Here is an 18478-nt window from a genome sequence, read left to right as displayed (position 1 = left end):
GCGGAGAGAGATCTGCCCCCAACTCGTTGCTTGGAGAAGCGGCTGACCCCGAGGGAGTTGGAGGCGGATGAGCGAAGAGCTTGAGAAGGAAGATATTTAGGAAGAGAGAGTTGAAGGTATTTTGGTCAAAGGCCCCAGACGGCCTTGTGGACAATGCAGAGGGTTTTGAACTTGATCCTCGCAGTCACTGGGAGCCAGTGTAGTGATTTCAGTCCTGGAGAGATAGGGTCCCTGGGCTTGAGGCCAAGGACAAGTCTCGCAGGCCTGTTCTGGATGAGTTGCAAAGGGCGGAGAGTAGAGGCAGGCAGATTTAGATAGGCTGTTACAGTAGTCCAGCTTCGAAAGAACCAGGGCTCTAGAGACAGTGAGCTTTTGGGGGAAGGAGAGGAAAGGAAGGATACCTCTGAGGAGGTGTAGCTGGTAGTGTGACTTCTTAGAGACGTCGGATATGTGAGGAGAGAAGGAGAGTGTGGAGTCGAAGATGACCCCGAGGTTTTTTGCCTTGCAGGTAGGAGCAGGAAGAGGGCCCAGAGAGGCCGGCCAGAGAGCTGCAGGGAAGGGGGGAGTGGGAGTGCCGATGAGTAGAATCTCAGTCTTACTGGCATTAAGGCAGAGGTCGTTGGCGGCACACCATTCCTGGATAGCAGAAAGACAGTCAGAGATGAGAGAAGGAGAAGAGGAGGCCGAGGGTAGCCTGAAAATGAGCTGGGTATCGTCCGCATAACACTGAAAGTTGGGGCAGAGAGCAGCGATGCGGTGGGCGAGAAGTGCCAGATACTGGTTCAACAGCCAGGGAGAGAGGTTAGATCCCTGGGGGACACCACAGGTAGAGAAAAAGATGTCAGAGAGGAAAGACCCCAGTTGGACCTGGGAGGGTCGATTGGAGAGGAAAGAAATCAGCCATGCCAGAGCCTGACCAGTGATACCCAGGTTATCACGGAGACGGTTGAGCAGGATGGTATGGTTGACAGTATCAAAGGCAGAAGAGAGATCAAGCAAAATGAGGACACATGGTTAAGAAAATAACGGCGAAGAATGACGACTTAGAAGGGAGATCAAGGAGGAACAACATAAGGATTACCGGGGTGGCTGAGTCCACTTGTATTGATAACATGGAACTCTTTGTTGAACAGCTTCTGAAGGAGGTTTTGGACGATACGCTGGTTTCGAATATGTTTATGGTTGAAAGGGCCCATCGTTCATTGGCGGTCAGGCCGCCCCCGGGGGCCCCGGAAAGGGCCATTATAGTCTGAATTTTCAGCTACAGGGATCGGGATACCCTGTTGCGCGTGGCCAGGGAAAAGAAGATCCTGCAATGGGGCTCATCAACAATTTGTTTATTTCCTGACTTTAGCCAGCAGGTGCAGGATCAGAGGAAAACGTTTCTAAGCGTTAAGGCCATGTTGCGGAAGAAGGGGATCCGCTATGCTATGATGTATCCTGCTAAACTTAGGGTGGTGCATGATGGTAAGGTGTCCTTCTTCATTAACCCTGAAACGGCCGAGAGGTTCACCTCGAGCATGCCAGACCCCGTGCCTCCTGCTCCGATGGCCCCTTGATTGGGAGCGAATTGGCGTGCTTATGGGGTTGCTCAAGGATGCACGGCGGGTCCTGTGGGATGGCTATGTAAACATTACTTTGAGTTGTGACTGTACTGACTAACCTTGTCTTCTGGTGGGTGATCAAACTGTGACGTGTAACTATGGTATTGAGCCTACAAGCTTTATGAGCCGCAGATGCCGCCAGCTTCCCCCCGAGCCCAGCGGCCACTTAGCTTGGACTTGGATATTGTTTGTGGGGTTTAGGGTGGTGGGTGGGATGAAGGGGCCAGTAGATTGGGGTTTCTGGCGTGGGTGGAGGGAGGGGTTTGGGGCTTGGTTTGTTCTTTTGTTGGTATCGCGTGGGTGTTGTTTGGGGGGGGGGTTTCCCAGGTTATTGTATGCACAGACGGAGAATTCAGCAGGACTTTATTTGGTAGTATTACCTGTCTAGTAATTAACTTTGACCTGACATCACAACCGCTGGGGTTCTCTCATGGTCTCCGGTGTGGTCATCCTGATATATTCGTACACAAAGAATGGGAGGGGTGAGCTCTCTTGTTGGCGAAGGTGGCGCTCTGGATGCGTCCGGACAGACAGGGTTTTCCTATGGCTGTGCCCCGGTTGATATTTTGGCGACTGCAGCTCCTTCGACATATACCCATTGGTGGTTGACATGAGTTCTCCCTCGGGGCCGGGTTCCCCTGTCCCTTTGGACATAACTCTGCTTACATGGAATATTCGGGGCCTCACAAATGCGAAAAAGGTGCGACTCATATCCAATTTTGCCAGGAATCATCAGATTAACGTGTTATGTTTACAAGAGACACACCTGGGAAGGGTTTACAAGCTCTCTGCCCTTTCCGGCTGGGGAATACATAGGTATGGCTCTTCTTACTCCACACATTCCCGGGGAATTACTACTTGCATCCATCGCTCTTTAGGATTTAAATTTCACAAGCAAGTGGCGGACGAGGAGGGATGATTTTTGCTGGTGGCTGGGAGAACGCAAACTATCCTATTATATTTATTAACATCTATGGCCCTAATTATGATTCTCCCGATTTCTTTCAAAAATGTTTGGAGCATCTACGACTATTTCCAGGTTACGAGATAGTGTGGACGGGAGACTTTAACGTAGCCATTTCTTCCATGCGGGACAGGTCGGCATCGACTCAACGGTCGATTCCCCACGCTGTGCAAAAATGGCAATCCATTATAGTTGATTACCCCTTGTTTGACGTATGGCGACGGTGTCATCCTGATGCTCGGGAATTCACGTTTCACTCTAGTGTACACGGGAGTTCGTCCAGAATTGATTATGCCCCGGGCTCGTCCTGCGGGGTGGTCAGGGCGGATGCGGTGTGGTCAGGGCGGATATTCTCCCGCGTACCCTTTCGGACCATTCCCCTGTGCTGGTAAAATTTAAGGGACCCCCATCTTACCCTAGGCAGCTTCGCTGGAGGTTTCGCGCTGAGCGTTGGAAGACTTGGTGTTCTGGGAGGGGCTCGCCAGGCCATCAGAGTTTTTTCAATTTAATGCTGAGTCAGTTCCCAGTCCGGGGGTGGTTTGGGAAACTTTTAAGGTGTTTCTGCGAGGCTGGTGCATGTCGCAGGAAGGGGGGGTGCTGAAGAGTATTCGTGGTGCGATAGCACGTAAGGAGAGGGAAATTAGGGATCTGGAACTCCTTCAAGGAAGCGCAGATTCACCAGATCTCCAAAATACTCTTGCAGCAAGGAGGCGGGAGGTTCAGGCCCTGATGGACGACGAGGAGAGATTCTTGGGCGACCCTGTGGCCGCAGCGAGATATGGGGAGGGGGATCGTCCGAGTAGGACCTTGGCCTGGGCTGTCAGACAGGAGAATCATTTGGAGCCTATTCTAGTGGTGGAATCTCAGGGTGGGCCGCTTGTCAGTGATGTACTTGAGATAAACGAGGTATTTTGTCAATACTATGAGCAGTTGTACACCGCTACTGGTTCAGCTGGGCATGACGAGATCACCGACTTTCTTGATAGGGTCGCCTTGGGTTGGCTGGATTCTGAGATTGGTGGGCTTCTTAATGAACCCCCCTCGGTGGAGGAATTCCATAGGGTGATTATGTCTCTTCCAAATGGGAAAGCCCTGGGAACGGACGGGGTATCAGCTGAATTATACAAAGCTTGCCCTGATTTGCTCATCCCTCACTTATGTAAAATGTTTGAGGAGGCGGCATCCTCCGGGGTACTCCCGGAATCTACGCGTACTGCCCTGGTCACGGTATTACTTAAGCCCAATAAAGATCCTAAACGATGCTCCTCCTATCGCCCACTTTCATTGATAAACACCGATAATAAAATCATCGCTAAATTACTTGCAGATCGGCTTCTCCCTCACATGCCAACACTAATCCTTCCTGACCAGGCGGGTTTTATTCTGGGACGATCCACTCAGAACAATCTGCGTAGATTATTTACTATGATGCACAATGTGAATCCGGAGGTCCCGATTGCGGTGGTAGCCTTGGACGCAGAAAAGGCGTTTGATTCTGTGGAATGGCCTTTCCTGTTCGAGGTCTTGCGCCGCTCGGGTATCGGCTCTACGTATCTAGCCTGGATTCGCCTTCTATACGCGGCTCCACAGGCACGGGTCTACACGAATGGGGTTCAATCCGCTCCCATCTATCCTTCCCGGGGCACTAGGCAGGGCTGTCCCTTTTCCCCTCTACTATTTGCCCTGGCTATTGAGCCGGTGGCCTGTGTATTGAGAGAATTCCACTCTCATCTCAGTGTGATACTCCGGTCGCATGTATCTATCATCTCACTTTACGTGGATGACATGCTTTTATACATAAAAAATCCTCGAATAAACGTGCAACCCGTGATGGGGGAGATAGTTGCGTTTGGTGCCCTGTCTGGGCTACAGATAAACTGGTCCAAGTCGGAGGTACTTCCGCTTACACCGGGAGTCATCCCACAGGATGTGGGAGAGGCCTTTGCGTGGTGTCCACAGGGGATCTGATATTTGGGTATCAGGGTATCCATTTCCCCTGCGCCTTTGTATCAGGAAAATTATGTTTCTATCTTGCAACATTTGGAACACCGGGTGGATTCTTGGGTCCGGCTTCCCATCTCCCAGGCGGCCCGCATCTCCCTAGCCAAAATGATTCTTACCGAAACTATTGTATGTTTTTAACAACGTTCCGGTATGGCCCCCGGTATCATTCTGGAATCGTATAGAGTCTATGCTGACTAGATTGATCTGGGCGGGGAAAAGATCCTGCATTTCCCTGCGCTCAATGTACAGTTCATATGCCCAGTGGGGGTTTGAGGTTCCTAACCTGTACCTCTATTTTCCTGTGGCACAGATCCAGTACTCAATTTGGTGGTGGTTCCCAACGAACGATCTGCCATACTCAGTTGGAGAGGTCAATCGCTCAAACGGAGGACCTTAGAGGCTACCTCAGGAGCGCCATGTGAGGATGGAGGTTCAGCCGTTGGAGATTACGCTCAGGGCCTGGGACAGCTTGGTGAAGTTGGTGGGGATGGGCTTGTGGTATTCACCCAAGATGGCCATATATAGGGTCCGTGGGATCCCGCTTACATTTGAACACATCTTTATTCAGCATTTCCAAAGTCTGTACATTCACACCCTGGGCGATGTAGCACCACAAGGGAAATTCATAACTTGGGAAAACCTTAAGGCGAGAGGCGACTGGACTCCGATTACCCAGTTGTTATATTTCCGCCTCGGCGAGGTACTGAAATCGAAATGGCCTGACTTCCCTGATGCACCAGAGACCTCCCCCGTCTTAAAGTATATTGTGGCCCCGCCCTCTTCTAGAAAATGGTCTCTTCCCTGTATTGTCTGGTTCGGGGGTTTGGGGGCTCTCCTTCTTCCTATAGGGCCAAATGGGAAGTTAATATGGCTCATTCATTACCTGACGATCAGTGGGAAGGCATACTTGCTCAGACTAAATCGATTTCTAGTAATAACAGATTTCACCTGATTCACTTTAAATTCTTGCATCAACTGTATTATTCTCCTCTGACTTTGCATAAAGTGTTTCCCCTTCGGTCTTCGGAGTGCAAGAGATGTCATCTGTCCCCTGCTGATTTTTACCATGTAGCTTGGTCCTGTTCCCATGTCCAGACTTTCTGGGGTGCTGTTGCTGAGGTGATGGGGCGGGGGTTGGAGATCACGATCCCTTTCACTCCGGAAACGTGGATGCTACCGTGGATAGATCTACCTGTAAGCAGCGACAGAAAACTGTTTGGGATGGCTTCGGTGTTCGCCAAGTCTCTGGTCAACGTGCATGGGGGTCTGCTAGGGCCCCGTCAATACATCAATGGGTGAACTGCATGTTGATGTATGAGCGTAGAGAGTCGCAATACAACCAAACGCTCTCCCTTAATAGTAGACCCAAGGACTATTGGCACTCTTTTAGGAGCTATATGGCTCGTGAGTCTGACTCTGAGAGTGCCCTCTCGTCGCAGGATAATGAGGAAGCACCCAAGAACGGAGTTGAAGATTATTGACTTTATAACTTTGTTCAGTATCTTTGCCAGTTGCGGGCCTATTAATATCTGGCTCATTGTCTTTATGAAGATAGTCTAGGTCACTGTATCCTAGGTGAAACTCTTGTCATTTGGATATGTTCTGTTGCATGCATTAACGACCTGGTGGGAGTTGAAGGGTTGGGTGGGGAGGGGCGAGGGGGTTTGTTCCTGTGTGGGGAGTTGTTGCTTGTCTATTTTATCTTCTGTTTGGAAGGTTGTATTGACATTGCCTGAGGTGTTATTTGTTATGCAACTGGAAAACTAATAAAGAGAGGTTTTAAATAAAAAATAAAGTAAATGTTAAGGGGATGGAAATGTAGGTAATTAAAATAGGAAACCGGTGCTTACTGTTAATCACATGACACTGGTCTGAACAGCAGTACATTGGAATGCTAAAATCAACGACGGCTGTGTTTTTTACAAAACAATGTAATATTCCCAGTCTGACATCAGCTGATTCCTAAAGTTGTGAGAATTAATTCACCAAGAATGATGGGAGCTGGGATGAGGCAGATTGGGTATATGCTCTGTCTGAACAATAGCTCAGCTGGCTGCCAGTAGATGTGTAGGTGGTTTCTTTATTCTTAGCATTTGTATAAACAAATCCCTTTGCTTGTTTGTCAGCTTTTATTACAAAATGAATTATTTTGTGACTGAATATGATCAAGCGTTCGGTGATCGAGTAGATCGGAAATAGACGAGTGGTGTACCTTTTGAGTATTTTCCAAAGGAATGCTGATAGAATGGAAAGGCATTTATTTTGCAGTAGTCACTATTCTGAGCTTGTCCCTGCCAGTACTACAACACTCATATCTGCTCGCTAGAACCACCAGGCTATTTATTCTCATTATGTTGGAAGAGGTGTCTAGGTATTGTCTAGATCTAACAGTTCCATGAGTAATATCAGCCCAAGATTCCAGGTAGAAATGTCAATGCCTGGGAGCCTTAACTTGTCATTCGGGTGGTATACTTGTTGCACTCTGCAAAACAACTCCAGCAATCTGCTTTATTAATCGATTTCAAAATCTCTGGATTGCCAAGCCCTGTCTAATAACATAACCAGAATGTTAATCATTCAAGTTCCGACTAACGGGACCAAGATGTAAAGCCTGGGAATTATGCAATAACACTTGCTGCGGCTTGTTGATTTCATAATTCATCTGAGGAATAAAATAAAAAATCGTTGCAATCACATATAAGGTTCTTGTGTCAATCATACTTGTAAACTTCAGCATCATCTGCAAAGTTATCTCTATCATGTAATCAATGAAACTGAATATGCTCTGCAATCCAACCCAGCTTTGGCATGAACATGCTGCTCAGACCCTATAGAAATTCCACTGGCTTCCGAAGTTCCTTCAGTTCAAATTCCTGACATTCTTATGCAAGAGCATAGAAGTCTACAAAAAACACCTGTGCTCTGCAATGTACCAGACGATTACCTTTTTCTTGCAAAGTAAACCAAAATAACCCAGCCCCAGTATAAAAGGTTCACTCTGAAGCCGAGCCTGCTCAGTCGGAAGACTCCCACTCTGTATAAATCACCATACCTCAGACTTGTGCCATACTCCCCTTCTTGAAGAACTTTGCTGGTCCAGTAAGTATTCCCTACAAAATAATGTTGCTTCTATCATGCTCCAGATTCTTCCCCTATGGACAATCACTCCCACTAGACCTTTATCCAGCCTCCACCAGTGTACCTCTAACCTCCTTGCTCTTTTAGAAGAGTGCTACATAATGTTGGTGACAGTGTGACATTTACCAGAAATTAAATTCAACAGAAGATTAATTCTTGTATTCTGGAATGCCTCTTGTGGATCACTAGAGACAGGGTACCTGCAGTGGTTAAAGGAATAGACATGTGTGCATGTCAGTATTGTCTTCAGGCTATTGTCAGTGATAGTGTGGTACAACGTGAATGGAATTATTGAACATCCAATGTGATGGTGAAAGATTATTGTTAGGGAGAATTCTCTGTTTAGGCTGAATTTCCTAACCTAGTGAGTCCCCCAGCAGCTTTGCTGGATTTGTGGGGTTTGTTTTTCTCCTGCCAAGAGTGAGACTCTTTTACCCTCACTCTTGGACATGATTTGAGTGTGTTCCTTTGACTCTAGATGTGTTTAATGGGGTATTTTATTCCATAGGGCTTAATGTGTTTTTGTGAGGTTTGTTACACAGCACCCTCATTGCAGTAACACAGGGGTGTCATAGTGACCCCCCAGTATAGACTCCATACCCTGGGACTGACTGTCTCCCAGGGCATGTAAAGTCACCATTGACTTTACTAGTCTTGAATTCTGAACAGAACCAGTACAAGCCATCATATTGTGGACATACTGGCTGGGGCAATTCGATTGCCCCGGGGTCTGTTAGTCAAGGTGGCACGTCCCCGTCCCCCCTGATCGAGTTTTGGCTGGTGGCAGTGGATACTACTTTTTATATTCATCTGCGAATATTTCTCTATGGGATTTTCCCATTGTTCGAGGCTACTATCTTTATTTAATCACGATAGCCTCGAACATACCGCCGGTTTATTTAATTATTATTAATTCTCCGGTTGGTATTTTTTGCCAAAACTCGGTTCTAAAATGGCGTTTGTGTTCTCTTCTCTGACTCCAACCCAAGTCGAGCCCTTTGTTCTGCCACTCTGTCTGGGGTACTTAGGAGGGGTGGAGGGGGATTTAGGCACCCTGGACTGAGTTGCCTAGGCAACTCAAGTCGCACTCCGTCCTGATTGGCCCAAGTGGTGAGCCGGCCGGCTCATCACTTAGCATGTTTGAGTGACAGCTAGGCTGAGTGAATGGGGGTTTTCTGCATAAAAGCAGGGCTTTGGGGACTGGAACTTCAGAAGTCGCCACAGGACCTAAGAATCCGACGAGGGAGAAGCTGAGCCGACCTGCCACGACGACACCACCGGTGGAGCCCTGGTGGACCGTCCCACCACTTTTCCCAACGACAGAGGAGATCTCCCGCCGGAGAGTCTTCTTCCTTTGACTGGTGGGGATAACCAGTTTCACCATCTTTTCGCTTTCCCGACGTATCTCGTGGCCCCCTTGCCTGTGCCAAGCACACCGGCAACCGGGATACCATGTTGTACCACGACTGCGAAATAAAGGGTAATACCTTTAACCGGAAAACTCTGCGGCTGGTTTTTTCCCTGGCAGTGCAACGACCTTCAGCTTTCCTACAAGTCGAGATCTTCTCTTCCCCTGGACGACGCCGAGACTTGCACCCGCTGCCAGGAACAACTGCCACCGCTGGAGGATCCTTCCCACTTAAGGTACCGTGTCCCGCCTGCTTCCCTTGCCACCGACTGTACGGGGTAGATTTAGCCCCGGGCTTTCGAACCTGGGTTAGCCTGGGACACCCTGGCTAAACTTTTCTGAGCCTCTCTAAACTCTTTTCGAACTCTCTGCAAGACTTTCTAAGCCTAGTGTAACTGTGTGATCTTGGGCGCATTTGTGCTCTGCTCTCTCTAAGAGTGGGCCCAGCCTATGGACTTTGGCTCACAAGTGACTTTTGCTCTTCTGCCTTGCTAATAGTGTTCCTAAATCTTAGAGTGGTGTATCTTTACATATTCTGTCTTTTTCCCTCCCTTCTTCATGAACTTATTGGAGTGCCATCTATAGTTAAGCGCTCACCTCTGTCTGGAAATAAGTGGTGTTAACTAAGACTTATCTGATAAAGAATAAGGGTTGTATATATTATAATAGTAACTGTGTTTAGAGTGTTTTACAATAAGAGTGCTGGAGTGTTTCAAACAGTGTGTTTTTAAATAAATAATTATATACTTTGATACCAAAGCTCTGGTCAGTGTTTGCTTGTATTATTGTATCTGAGTGCCTATTGTGTATACTTTGCATACTGCCTAACTCTTCTTGAGGGAAGTCTGACTGCTCAGCCACAGCTACCAGGTAAATCTGGGTGGTACAGACTGCTACCAAGTGGGTTTACTGCTAACACCTGTAGTCCTAAATCTTTTGCAGCGGTCCCTAAGGGAACTGCACAGGTTTCTGCCTAACAATTATCAGTTATTTTGTATAATCCTTCAAATATGAGCAGTATTAGGTTGAGATTTGGCCAACTAAAGTTATCCTGATGATCCCTACTTCCCATATTAAAGCATGCACGTTGGTATCATGGTACTAGCTTGGAAGGGTATTCAAGCTGATGTGAACAGCCCTTAAAATAGGATGTGAGGTGTTAGTATTTTAGAATGTCAGTGAAGTTGTAGAAAATGGGATGATGGCGGAAGTAACTCATACTCGTTATATAGTAGGTTCCTACCTTGGATATATGTTGCTAGCAAGAGAGCTCAGCAGGTTAAACACTCACCCCAGACATCTGCTTTCAGCCTGCAAAACACACGATGGAGTCCTGGTAGGGAAAACCCAGCCCATCTTGGCTCCAAGGTCAATAAATTGAGTACTATTAATGTTGGTAATAATATTGGATATTAGTTTTTTAAAAGTGTGAGGAATTCGGTATAAAGCACCGTTTTCAAATTCTATATTATGTTATTAAGGATTACATTCACAGTAACATGATCAGCCGTACATCCTTTAGCACCTAGAGATGGTTTGATCCATTTACTGCGCTATGGAAATATTTTCACTTTTTATTCAATAAGTGTTGTTTGAGAAAGCAATGTTGGAAATGGTCTCTAACTACCTGAAAACTAAGGTACAGTATTGGGGAATCCAGTTTTATGGCTCGATTTAAAAATACATTGCAATTTACATTTTGTTTTTACTTCCAAAACTAACACATGACCTTAATGTGCTTTTGGTTATTCAGGCTCGTACTGTGCCAGATAAATGCGCTTTTTCTTTCTTTCTGCTGTTTGGGCTCTCTGACGTGTAACACTTTGAAGCTTCATTAATAAAACATCCAGTAACTTCACCATTAAATCTTGCTGTTAACTGTTGGTGTATGGGTGCTGGGACCAATTCATTATTAAAGTAGGATTATTTTAACGACTATGCAGAAGGTACCTAGATTATTGACAAAACCAATTCATTATTAAAGTAGGATTATTTTAACGACTATGCAGAAGGTACCTAGATTATTGACAAAACCAGTTTTAAATAACTGTGAGGCAGTAATGTTTAGTTGTATCCGCTCATTTGTAAAGGAAGTACTTTGCCACAAGTCACAAACTAAATCCCTCCCCCCACCACCTTCATGATTGATGTACGTGCAGGAGTAACATACCTCAAACGTGAGTGACAAACCTGGCCATCCACCAAGATTTTGACTGCGGGAGCCCTTATCCATGCTTAACACAAAATGGAGGACAGTTTCACGGGGTGCCCTTGGTGGGGAATAGAGTGGACTATCTGATGGATGAAGGTGGCTCCTTTAGGAAGAGAAGGTGGGTGGTGGGGACTGCAAGGCTATATTCTGTACTATCTTTTTTAATTTACTTGTAGGGACCTAACAAAATGGTTCCAGAGAGGTTGTGCAGGTCCGAAGAGGGATTTTCTTATCATTGTAGTTCGCCCCCTCTTCAATTTTTAAAACTATGCATGCCAAAATTCAGATTCTCGCTGCCAGTGCCTGCGTAGGATTCTTTGTTCCTTATCTCTTAATGGTTACTTAAACCTAGATGGCCTAAGTCATGTGCTTAACTGTGGATATTCTTTGTGCAAGAACCAGTACTAAACCATAACCTCTTTATCCACTTATTAGACTCGCAGCAAGACCAGACCTACAAAGATGACAGTGATGCAGCAACTTTCAAACAAACGCTTCCAGACCTCACCCCCGACGACGAGCCTTCAGAAGCCCTCTGCTTCCCAGCATTTAAAAAAGAGGAAGACTTGGAAGTGGCTGCATGCAATGACGATTTAGACCGGAGCCAAACCGAGCAGCCTGCTGTTGACAATGAAGATGCGCTCCCTCAGCCTGGCGTCGAAACTCCAACCACGCCAGTGGCTGAGGAGGGAGCGGCAGATCCCGGAAGTGACGAATCTCTGGGCAAGTCTCCTTCAAAAAAGAAAAAGAAGTTCCGCACCCCTTCCTTTCTGAAGAACAAAAAAAAGAGTGACTCCTAAAGGCTGGATGTGTGCACTGCAGAAACACTGTCATATATTTTAACATAACTCATTACCACTAGAATGTACCAGACTGTATTGCGTGTTTTGACTTCTAATTATGTAAAGGAATGCAAAAACCAGAAGCAAACCTCCATGTTAACGTTTTAACAGAAAAGCAACATAAGGTGCTACTCGTGTATTCTCTGCAGCGAATTATGACGCAAAACTTTTACACTCCTTTGAAATGTATTCTTTTAAATAAGCTGCAGTTTGCCTTATACATTTAATGCCCACCATGCTTTAACAGAGATCGCTATTTTGTAATCAAGTTGGCTCCTGTGCACAATGCCTAATTAACTTTGCCATACTCTCTAAAAATGTACAAGACTTCACAGACCGAAGTGTGCTCATTGTAAATACTGATGATTGCGTTTTTGAGAGGACACTCCTAATAACTCACGCTTCTGCAAGTTTGTAATTAAACATCAGGCTTCTAATAGTATCAGAGACTATCAAATCTTCACCCTTTATCCCACAGTAAAATATCTTCCTAAAACACGTATTTTGCACTTATAAAGTATGTGTTTCTGTAACAGCTTGAATGCACTTTTGAATGTCAAAAAATAAATGGTAGACATTGGTCAGCCATTTGCAAGATATCATTTGGTTTCCAAAGTTCCTGAGAATGTATTTGCAGATTTAATTTTTCCAGCAAAATCTATTACTGTATCAGGTTGTAGAAATAGTGGTGCAATTATGAACAAAGACAGTGTACAGTTCATATAAAGGACTGCATCAGATGTGAAGCTGGTAATGTATAACGTTTCTCTTTTCGTCTTTGTAGCCTTCTGCTTGTGAAATATGAAAGTTCTTGCATTATACCTTAAATACGATTGTCAATTTATCCCTGGGCAAGTGTGGCAACTTGTTGCACTCCAGTTGTAAGATCAAGTCTGTAATTACTGGACTACTGTGCATGTAAGGTTAAAAATCATTACGCTGTGCCAGTCACCACCATAGTGGTCTTATACCTCCAAAGCTAGTCCGAAAGAGTGCAGTGCTGATAAGAGTACATTGAGGAGTGTACTAGATATAATCAATGCATGATTGTGCGATGGATGGAAAATATGCTGAGGCGTGTATGGAGGCTTCTTCACCAGATCAAGTTTATACAATATTTACCCTTTTCACAAAGAGGATAAACTGGGATCTCCAAGCCATCGGACAGAAGTACTAGCAGCAAGAGTTGGCCAGTGTATGTGCGAACATCAGGACACAAAAGGTAAGATGGTAAGAATGGAAAACCAGATACTTCGAGGGTTATACATTAAGTAAATAATGATACATAAAGGGACATACGCTAGTTTGGGTCGCCTCCCATAATTTGAACCTATCGGATCTTGAACTCATGCCTTGCCCCTGGTCGGACCACTCATGCACTTACTTCCAGACTTGCGTTGACTGCTTTACTAAGACATCAGATGATACTAAGGTATCAAGATTAGTTATAAATCATAAGAAACGAACTTTAGAAAATCTAAAACCATGGGCCGCGAACCTCAGAGATTCTCAACTCAGGCAGGCTACATGGCATCACCAATACTCTCATAGAATCCTTTAGGGAAATCACGGAGGAATTGGCACCATTGAAGAAAAAAATGCTGTAAGGAGAAACCTTGATGCAACACCTGGTTCAATGCCAACCTCATGGAACTAAAAGATAAAATAATTAAATACTTTTATGCATGGCGAAAGAGCTGAGACTTGCTCAGCCTGGATACATACAAAAAAGCAGCAAGGACCTATAAAATAGCACTCCTTTTTAGCTAAGAAGCAATCTCTTAACGATAGAATTATAATTGCAACCTTGGATAGCAAGGAGCTTTTCAAAATTCTAAAGGAACAGGAACAGCCAGAAGGTCCAAACATAGACCCAATATTAAAAACTGAGACATGGTGCACCAATATCCAGATAGCCATGACTGGTAAACTGGAAAAGATTAAAGAGATCATCGCAGATAAAAAAAACGCTCCCTAAATAACGATTCTGTGTCAGAACTTTCTGACACCCCAGTCAAGGTCAAGGCTCACCAGCCCTTTAATTTTTCACCCGTTTATGAAGCAGAATTAAATGAGATTATCTTGCAGCTCAAAACCATTAGCTGCTAGAGGGATCCCTCTTCTGCCATGATAATTAAGGAGTGCTCCCCTTTGCTCATCCCAGCGCTTAAGAAATTTGTCAACACCTCCTTTGCCCAAAACTGCGTCCCGAAAGTTCTCAAGAACGCCTGGATCATTTACTATTAAAAAAAAAAAAATCTATGTCCTCTAACCCCCAACAAATTATAGACCCATCACCAACACCCCATTTCTGCTGAAAATACTATACTGAATAGGGTTGCTTATAATCAGTTATCACTTCACCTCAATAATTCACAGATCCTGCACAAATACCAATTTGGATTCAGGCGGAATCACGTGACGGAGACTGCTGTTCTTGCTCTAGAATCCCAGCTTCTCCAATCCATGGATAATGGTCAAACCTCTTTGCTTATGATTTTAGATCTTTCAGTGGCCTTTGACCTGGTGAATCATTCCATCTTGATCACCAGGTTTAGGGATACGGCCCACTTTTCGGACCAAGCCACATAATGGATCAACTCCTTCCTGAACAGGTAGACAGGGGAGGGTTGCTAGTGGGGAAGCAGAGGCGAAAAACGGTCCTGTTGCTATACGGGATTCCTCAGGGTGCGTGCGTGTTGCTGTGTCTCTAACATCTTCATGGTGCCTTTCTTTGACAAGAGCGCTTCCTATTCGACAACTACGCAGACAACACGCAATGTGTCATCCCCATCTCAGGGTCATACAGTTTTAATGAGGAAAACATCAATAAAGTATATCAATCCCTCCACACATGGATGGTACTCAATGGCCTGGCACTGAACCAAGAGAAAATGGAGCTTATGATTGTTGGCACTGATACAAAGCTCACTAAACTAGGCCCGATGTTCGATAGCTTTAACATTGATAATTGCAACATCAAGGTAAAGAAAAAAGTAAAAAGACTGGGTATCACCTTGGACAAGAACCTGAACATGAAAGCTCAGGTGAGCAACCTGGTCTCTACATCATCATACTATATTAAGCTACTTGGACACCATTGTCCATTGTTATCGGAAAATAACACGAAGTCTATAGCTAAGGCCATCATTGGATCACAAAAATTGATTATTGTTGCAACCTCTTAGTTGGCATCACACAAGTAGACCGTAACCACCTCCAAGTCATTCAGAATGGCGCAGTGAGGGTGGTGAAGAGTTTGAGATGGAAGGACCACGTGTCTGAGGCAAGACAAAGCCTACATTGGCTTCCTGTCAAAGCCAGAGTACATTTTAGGATGTTACTCATTGCACATAAATGTCTCATAGGCCATATGCCTATTTCAGAAGCTATTGTGAAAAAACAGAGCCCCAGATCCTTAAGATCCAATGACTCCAATCTTTTAAAAACAATACGCTGTAAAACAAAGCAAGCCCAGAAGGTAGCTTTTATCATAGCCGCTCCATTAGGCTGGAACGACCTGCCCCCTGACCTCAGGAATATTGAGTCCACAGACATGTTTAAAAAGAAACTGAAAACACTTTTATTTTACTAGTCTGATAGAACCACCTGTTTCATATTGTTTGTTTCATGTTTGCGCACTTCAGCCTTCGGGAACCTGGAGCGCAATAGAAATGCAAAGTTAAGTAAATAATAGATCTGGATTGCAGAAATGAGGTGGGTAATTTGTAAATTGTAGGAAATCGGAAGATATACTTAAGGACAGTTTCAGAGAGATAAATGGGACACAAGGTGTACTTTGGAGGACTTCTATTGCACAGGAGTAGGTTTAATTTTTCCAAATTAAAACTACAGAGTTGTACTTCTGAAACTGCAAAGACGAGTGTAAACACTGAGAAGTAAATGTGGACAGAGACTTAAGTGGGTAAGTGCCAGATAAAGAAAGTGGTTTTGTGTAAAATCTATTGATGGGAGTTACTGAGTATCATTGTTAGATTGGGTGTGTTTGAACAAGGGAACATGAGGGCAAATGCCATAATGCTAAATATGTCTGCTCCAGACAAATGGCCCGGTTCTATAGACTAAAATGCTGGGAAGTATGAGCACTTTTAACTCAAGGGGGCTTTGAACTGTGTCTCCTTTGGGATCAATATCCAGGAAAGGCGCAGAAGACTTTAGCCCTGCTAAAAGCTTTATGGGAGCTTTAGGGGAATGGTTATGTTGAAGTGGCAGGCTGGAATCCTCTTAGGCTGAGACTGGGGTCCTCTGGGAATGAATCTGCATAATCCAGCTTTGCCTTTCTCTGCCTGAGCTGCAACTACCTTGTCCAGTTAATAGGACAGTAAGACATACTTACATTGAAACAGAGGTTTGTAGATTTTGCTTATTAGCTTATGTTTGCAGGTCCACATTGGGTGTTGTGGCCCTTTGCATTACCTGATCATTGCTAGGTTGCCCTCTGCTGTCCAAATGGCAATGTTCACCCACTTCAACAACAGCTACCATTTCAACAAACAGAATGAGCACGGTTCTATGCGGTTACCTTCACCTTCCACTATCGTAAACATTCGGAAGTTACTTCTTTCCACCCCCACTTCTCTTCACACAGGGCATAGCAGTTCCAGTGTCAATGAACAGTTAATCACTGGCTCAACGTTTCAGTTTCTAAAGTGTGAAATGATGTAGGATGAATGCCTCCTCGTGAGCTAAAAACTGAAAGTAGGTGCTGTAATTATGCTACTACGCAATCTTAAGCCATCACAAGGGCTTTGCAGTGGAACAAGGTTGACAGTTACGCATCTACAAAGACACATCATAGATGCCCGTATGAACGATAGAACATAGATTATGTTCTTATACCGCGCATACCTCTCCTTCCACCTAATACATTGTAGCCTTTTCAATGACCATTAATAAGTCACAGGGACTTACGCCCCCTTCCTGGAAGCGATCAGTGGTAATTCTGATATTTAAGAAGGGGGTCAGAAGTGATCCTATGAATTATTGACTGATATTGACCGTTAAGATTAGCTAGAACGTCATATGTTATGCCGGGAACAGCTAGTTATAAAGAAGAACCACTAGGGGGTAATATGGGTAGGTGTGTATGCAGTGATTGAGGAAGTGGAAGTCCAGGACAGATGTGTCGAGTGGAACGCCACATAAAAGCGTAAAGGAAGATGGGTATGAAAAAAGCAGACCGTCATGCTAATGTTTCTGACAGAAAAGTTGCTTTTGGAAACAGAATATATACACCTAAAACCACTATTTTATAACATGTTACAGCAGCTTAAAGTGACATGACATAGAATAACACTTTCTCCAGCATGGGTCTGGCATGGATTCGATGCTCATAAATATTCCCCGTGGTCAGGCAGGGAATTCTCAGTAAAAAGAAAAGCAGTTTCGCTTTAGACTGAAAACTGCTTGTCTACTCTCTAGCCAATCACTGTCCTTTGGGTCATACTGCCCCTGGCTAATGATACTCATCCTCCGAAGCTTCACCCCTGGTAGCCATCTTCAGATTTTTACCACACGTTTCAGTGTTGGGAGTCCTCTAGTTTTTCTACTTGAATTTGGATTTTTGTGCCATTTATTGATAATTTTGATCATTTTCTTCGACCCTCTTCCTCTTCAGCCTTCGCGCATTGACTACTGGCGATGGGGATCCGTTGTCCATGAAGATAGAGTTCCATCATTGGATCTTCTTTCCGTGAATTTGGCAGGCCCACATCTCAGCTACATCTCACCTCGTCTAAGACCCCATAAACAATGCCATAGTCTACCAGGACCACTGCCTCGTTGACGTCTACTTTGTCTACCGAGACTTCCACCTCGTCGACTGTCTCTTCGACGACGAACACAACTCAGCCAACGACCTCATTTGCAACCACCTTGTCGACAACTAACACCATTACGTCGTCAATGACAAGTCCAGTGATGACCGTCATTTCTACAGTCACAACTACACCAAGGGTGGCTCTGCCTCCATGGCCTACATCTGCTGCTGTACCGACCATGACTTCCGCGGTGATGACGCCAACTCTGCAGATTCCCATCATCCCATCATCATTTCCGAAGGATTCAGGAAGGTTGAGGGGGTTGCTTCCTCCGACGGACTTCCTTCTGAGGCCTGTGAGGGTATCTCCCCCAGTGCTTGCGGGATCCCAGAGAAAATGCCTTCACATGTATAGTAGCTCTGAGTATGAGCATCTGCCTGAGGGTTACTACTTGGACCATGAAGGGGGCCACGGGCCCATGTCCCATGAGGGATCACCACGCCATGAGCCAGATCAGCCGTTTGTC

At 45.2% G+C, this 18478-nt stretch overlaps 1 protein-coding gene across 17 annotated transcripts in view; it reads left to right on the top strand.

Annotated features, from left to right (window-relative positions):
• Positions 1 to 12771, top strand: part of LOC138516732 (alpha-adducin-like) — a 1440750-nt gene extending 1427979 nt beyond the window's left edge. For all 17 annotated transcript variants that reach the window (XM_069632078.1, XM_069632071.1, XM_069632077.1 and 14 more), the window contains one exon: positions 11766 to 12771. In XM_069632078.1, the coding sequence (XP_069488179.1) occupies positions 11766 to 12130 (365 nt within the window). In that variant the 3' untranslated portion in view covers positions 12131 to 12771. The remainder of the gene's footprint in view (positions 1 to 11765) is intronic.
• Positions 12772 to 18478: the final 5707 nt, after the last annotated feature.

Source organism: Ambystoma mexicanum, chromosome 6q (genome assembly GCF_040938575.1).
Source record: "Ambystoma mexicanum isolate Mex_15411 chromosome 6q, UKY_AmexF1_1, whole genome shotgun sequence".
NCBI classification, from domain to species: Eukaryota; Metazoa; Chordata; class Amphibia; order Caudata; family Ambystomatidae; genus Ambystoma; species Ambystoma mexicanum.
The sequence above is the reverse complement of the archived record's forward strand: the minus strand, read 5'-3'. Positions and strand labels throughout refer to the sequence as shown.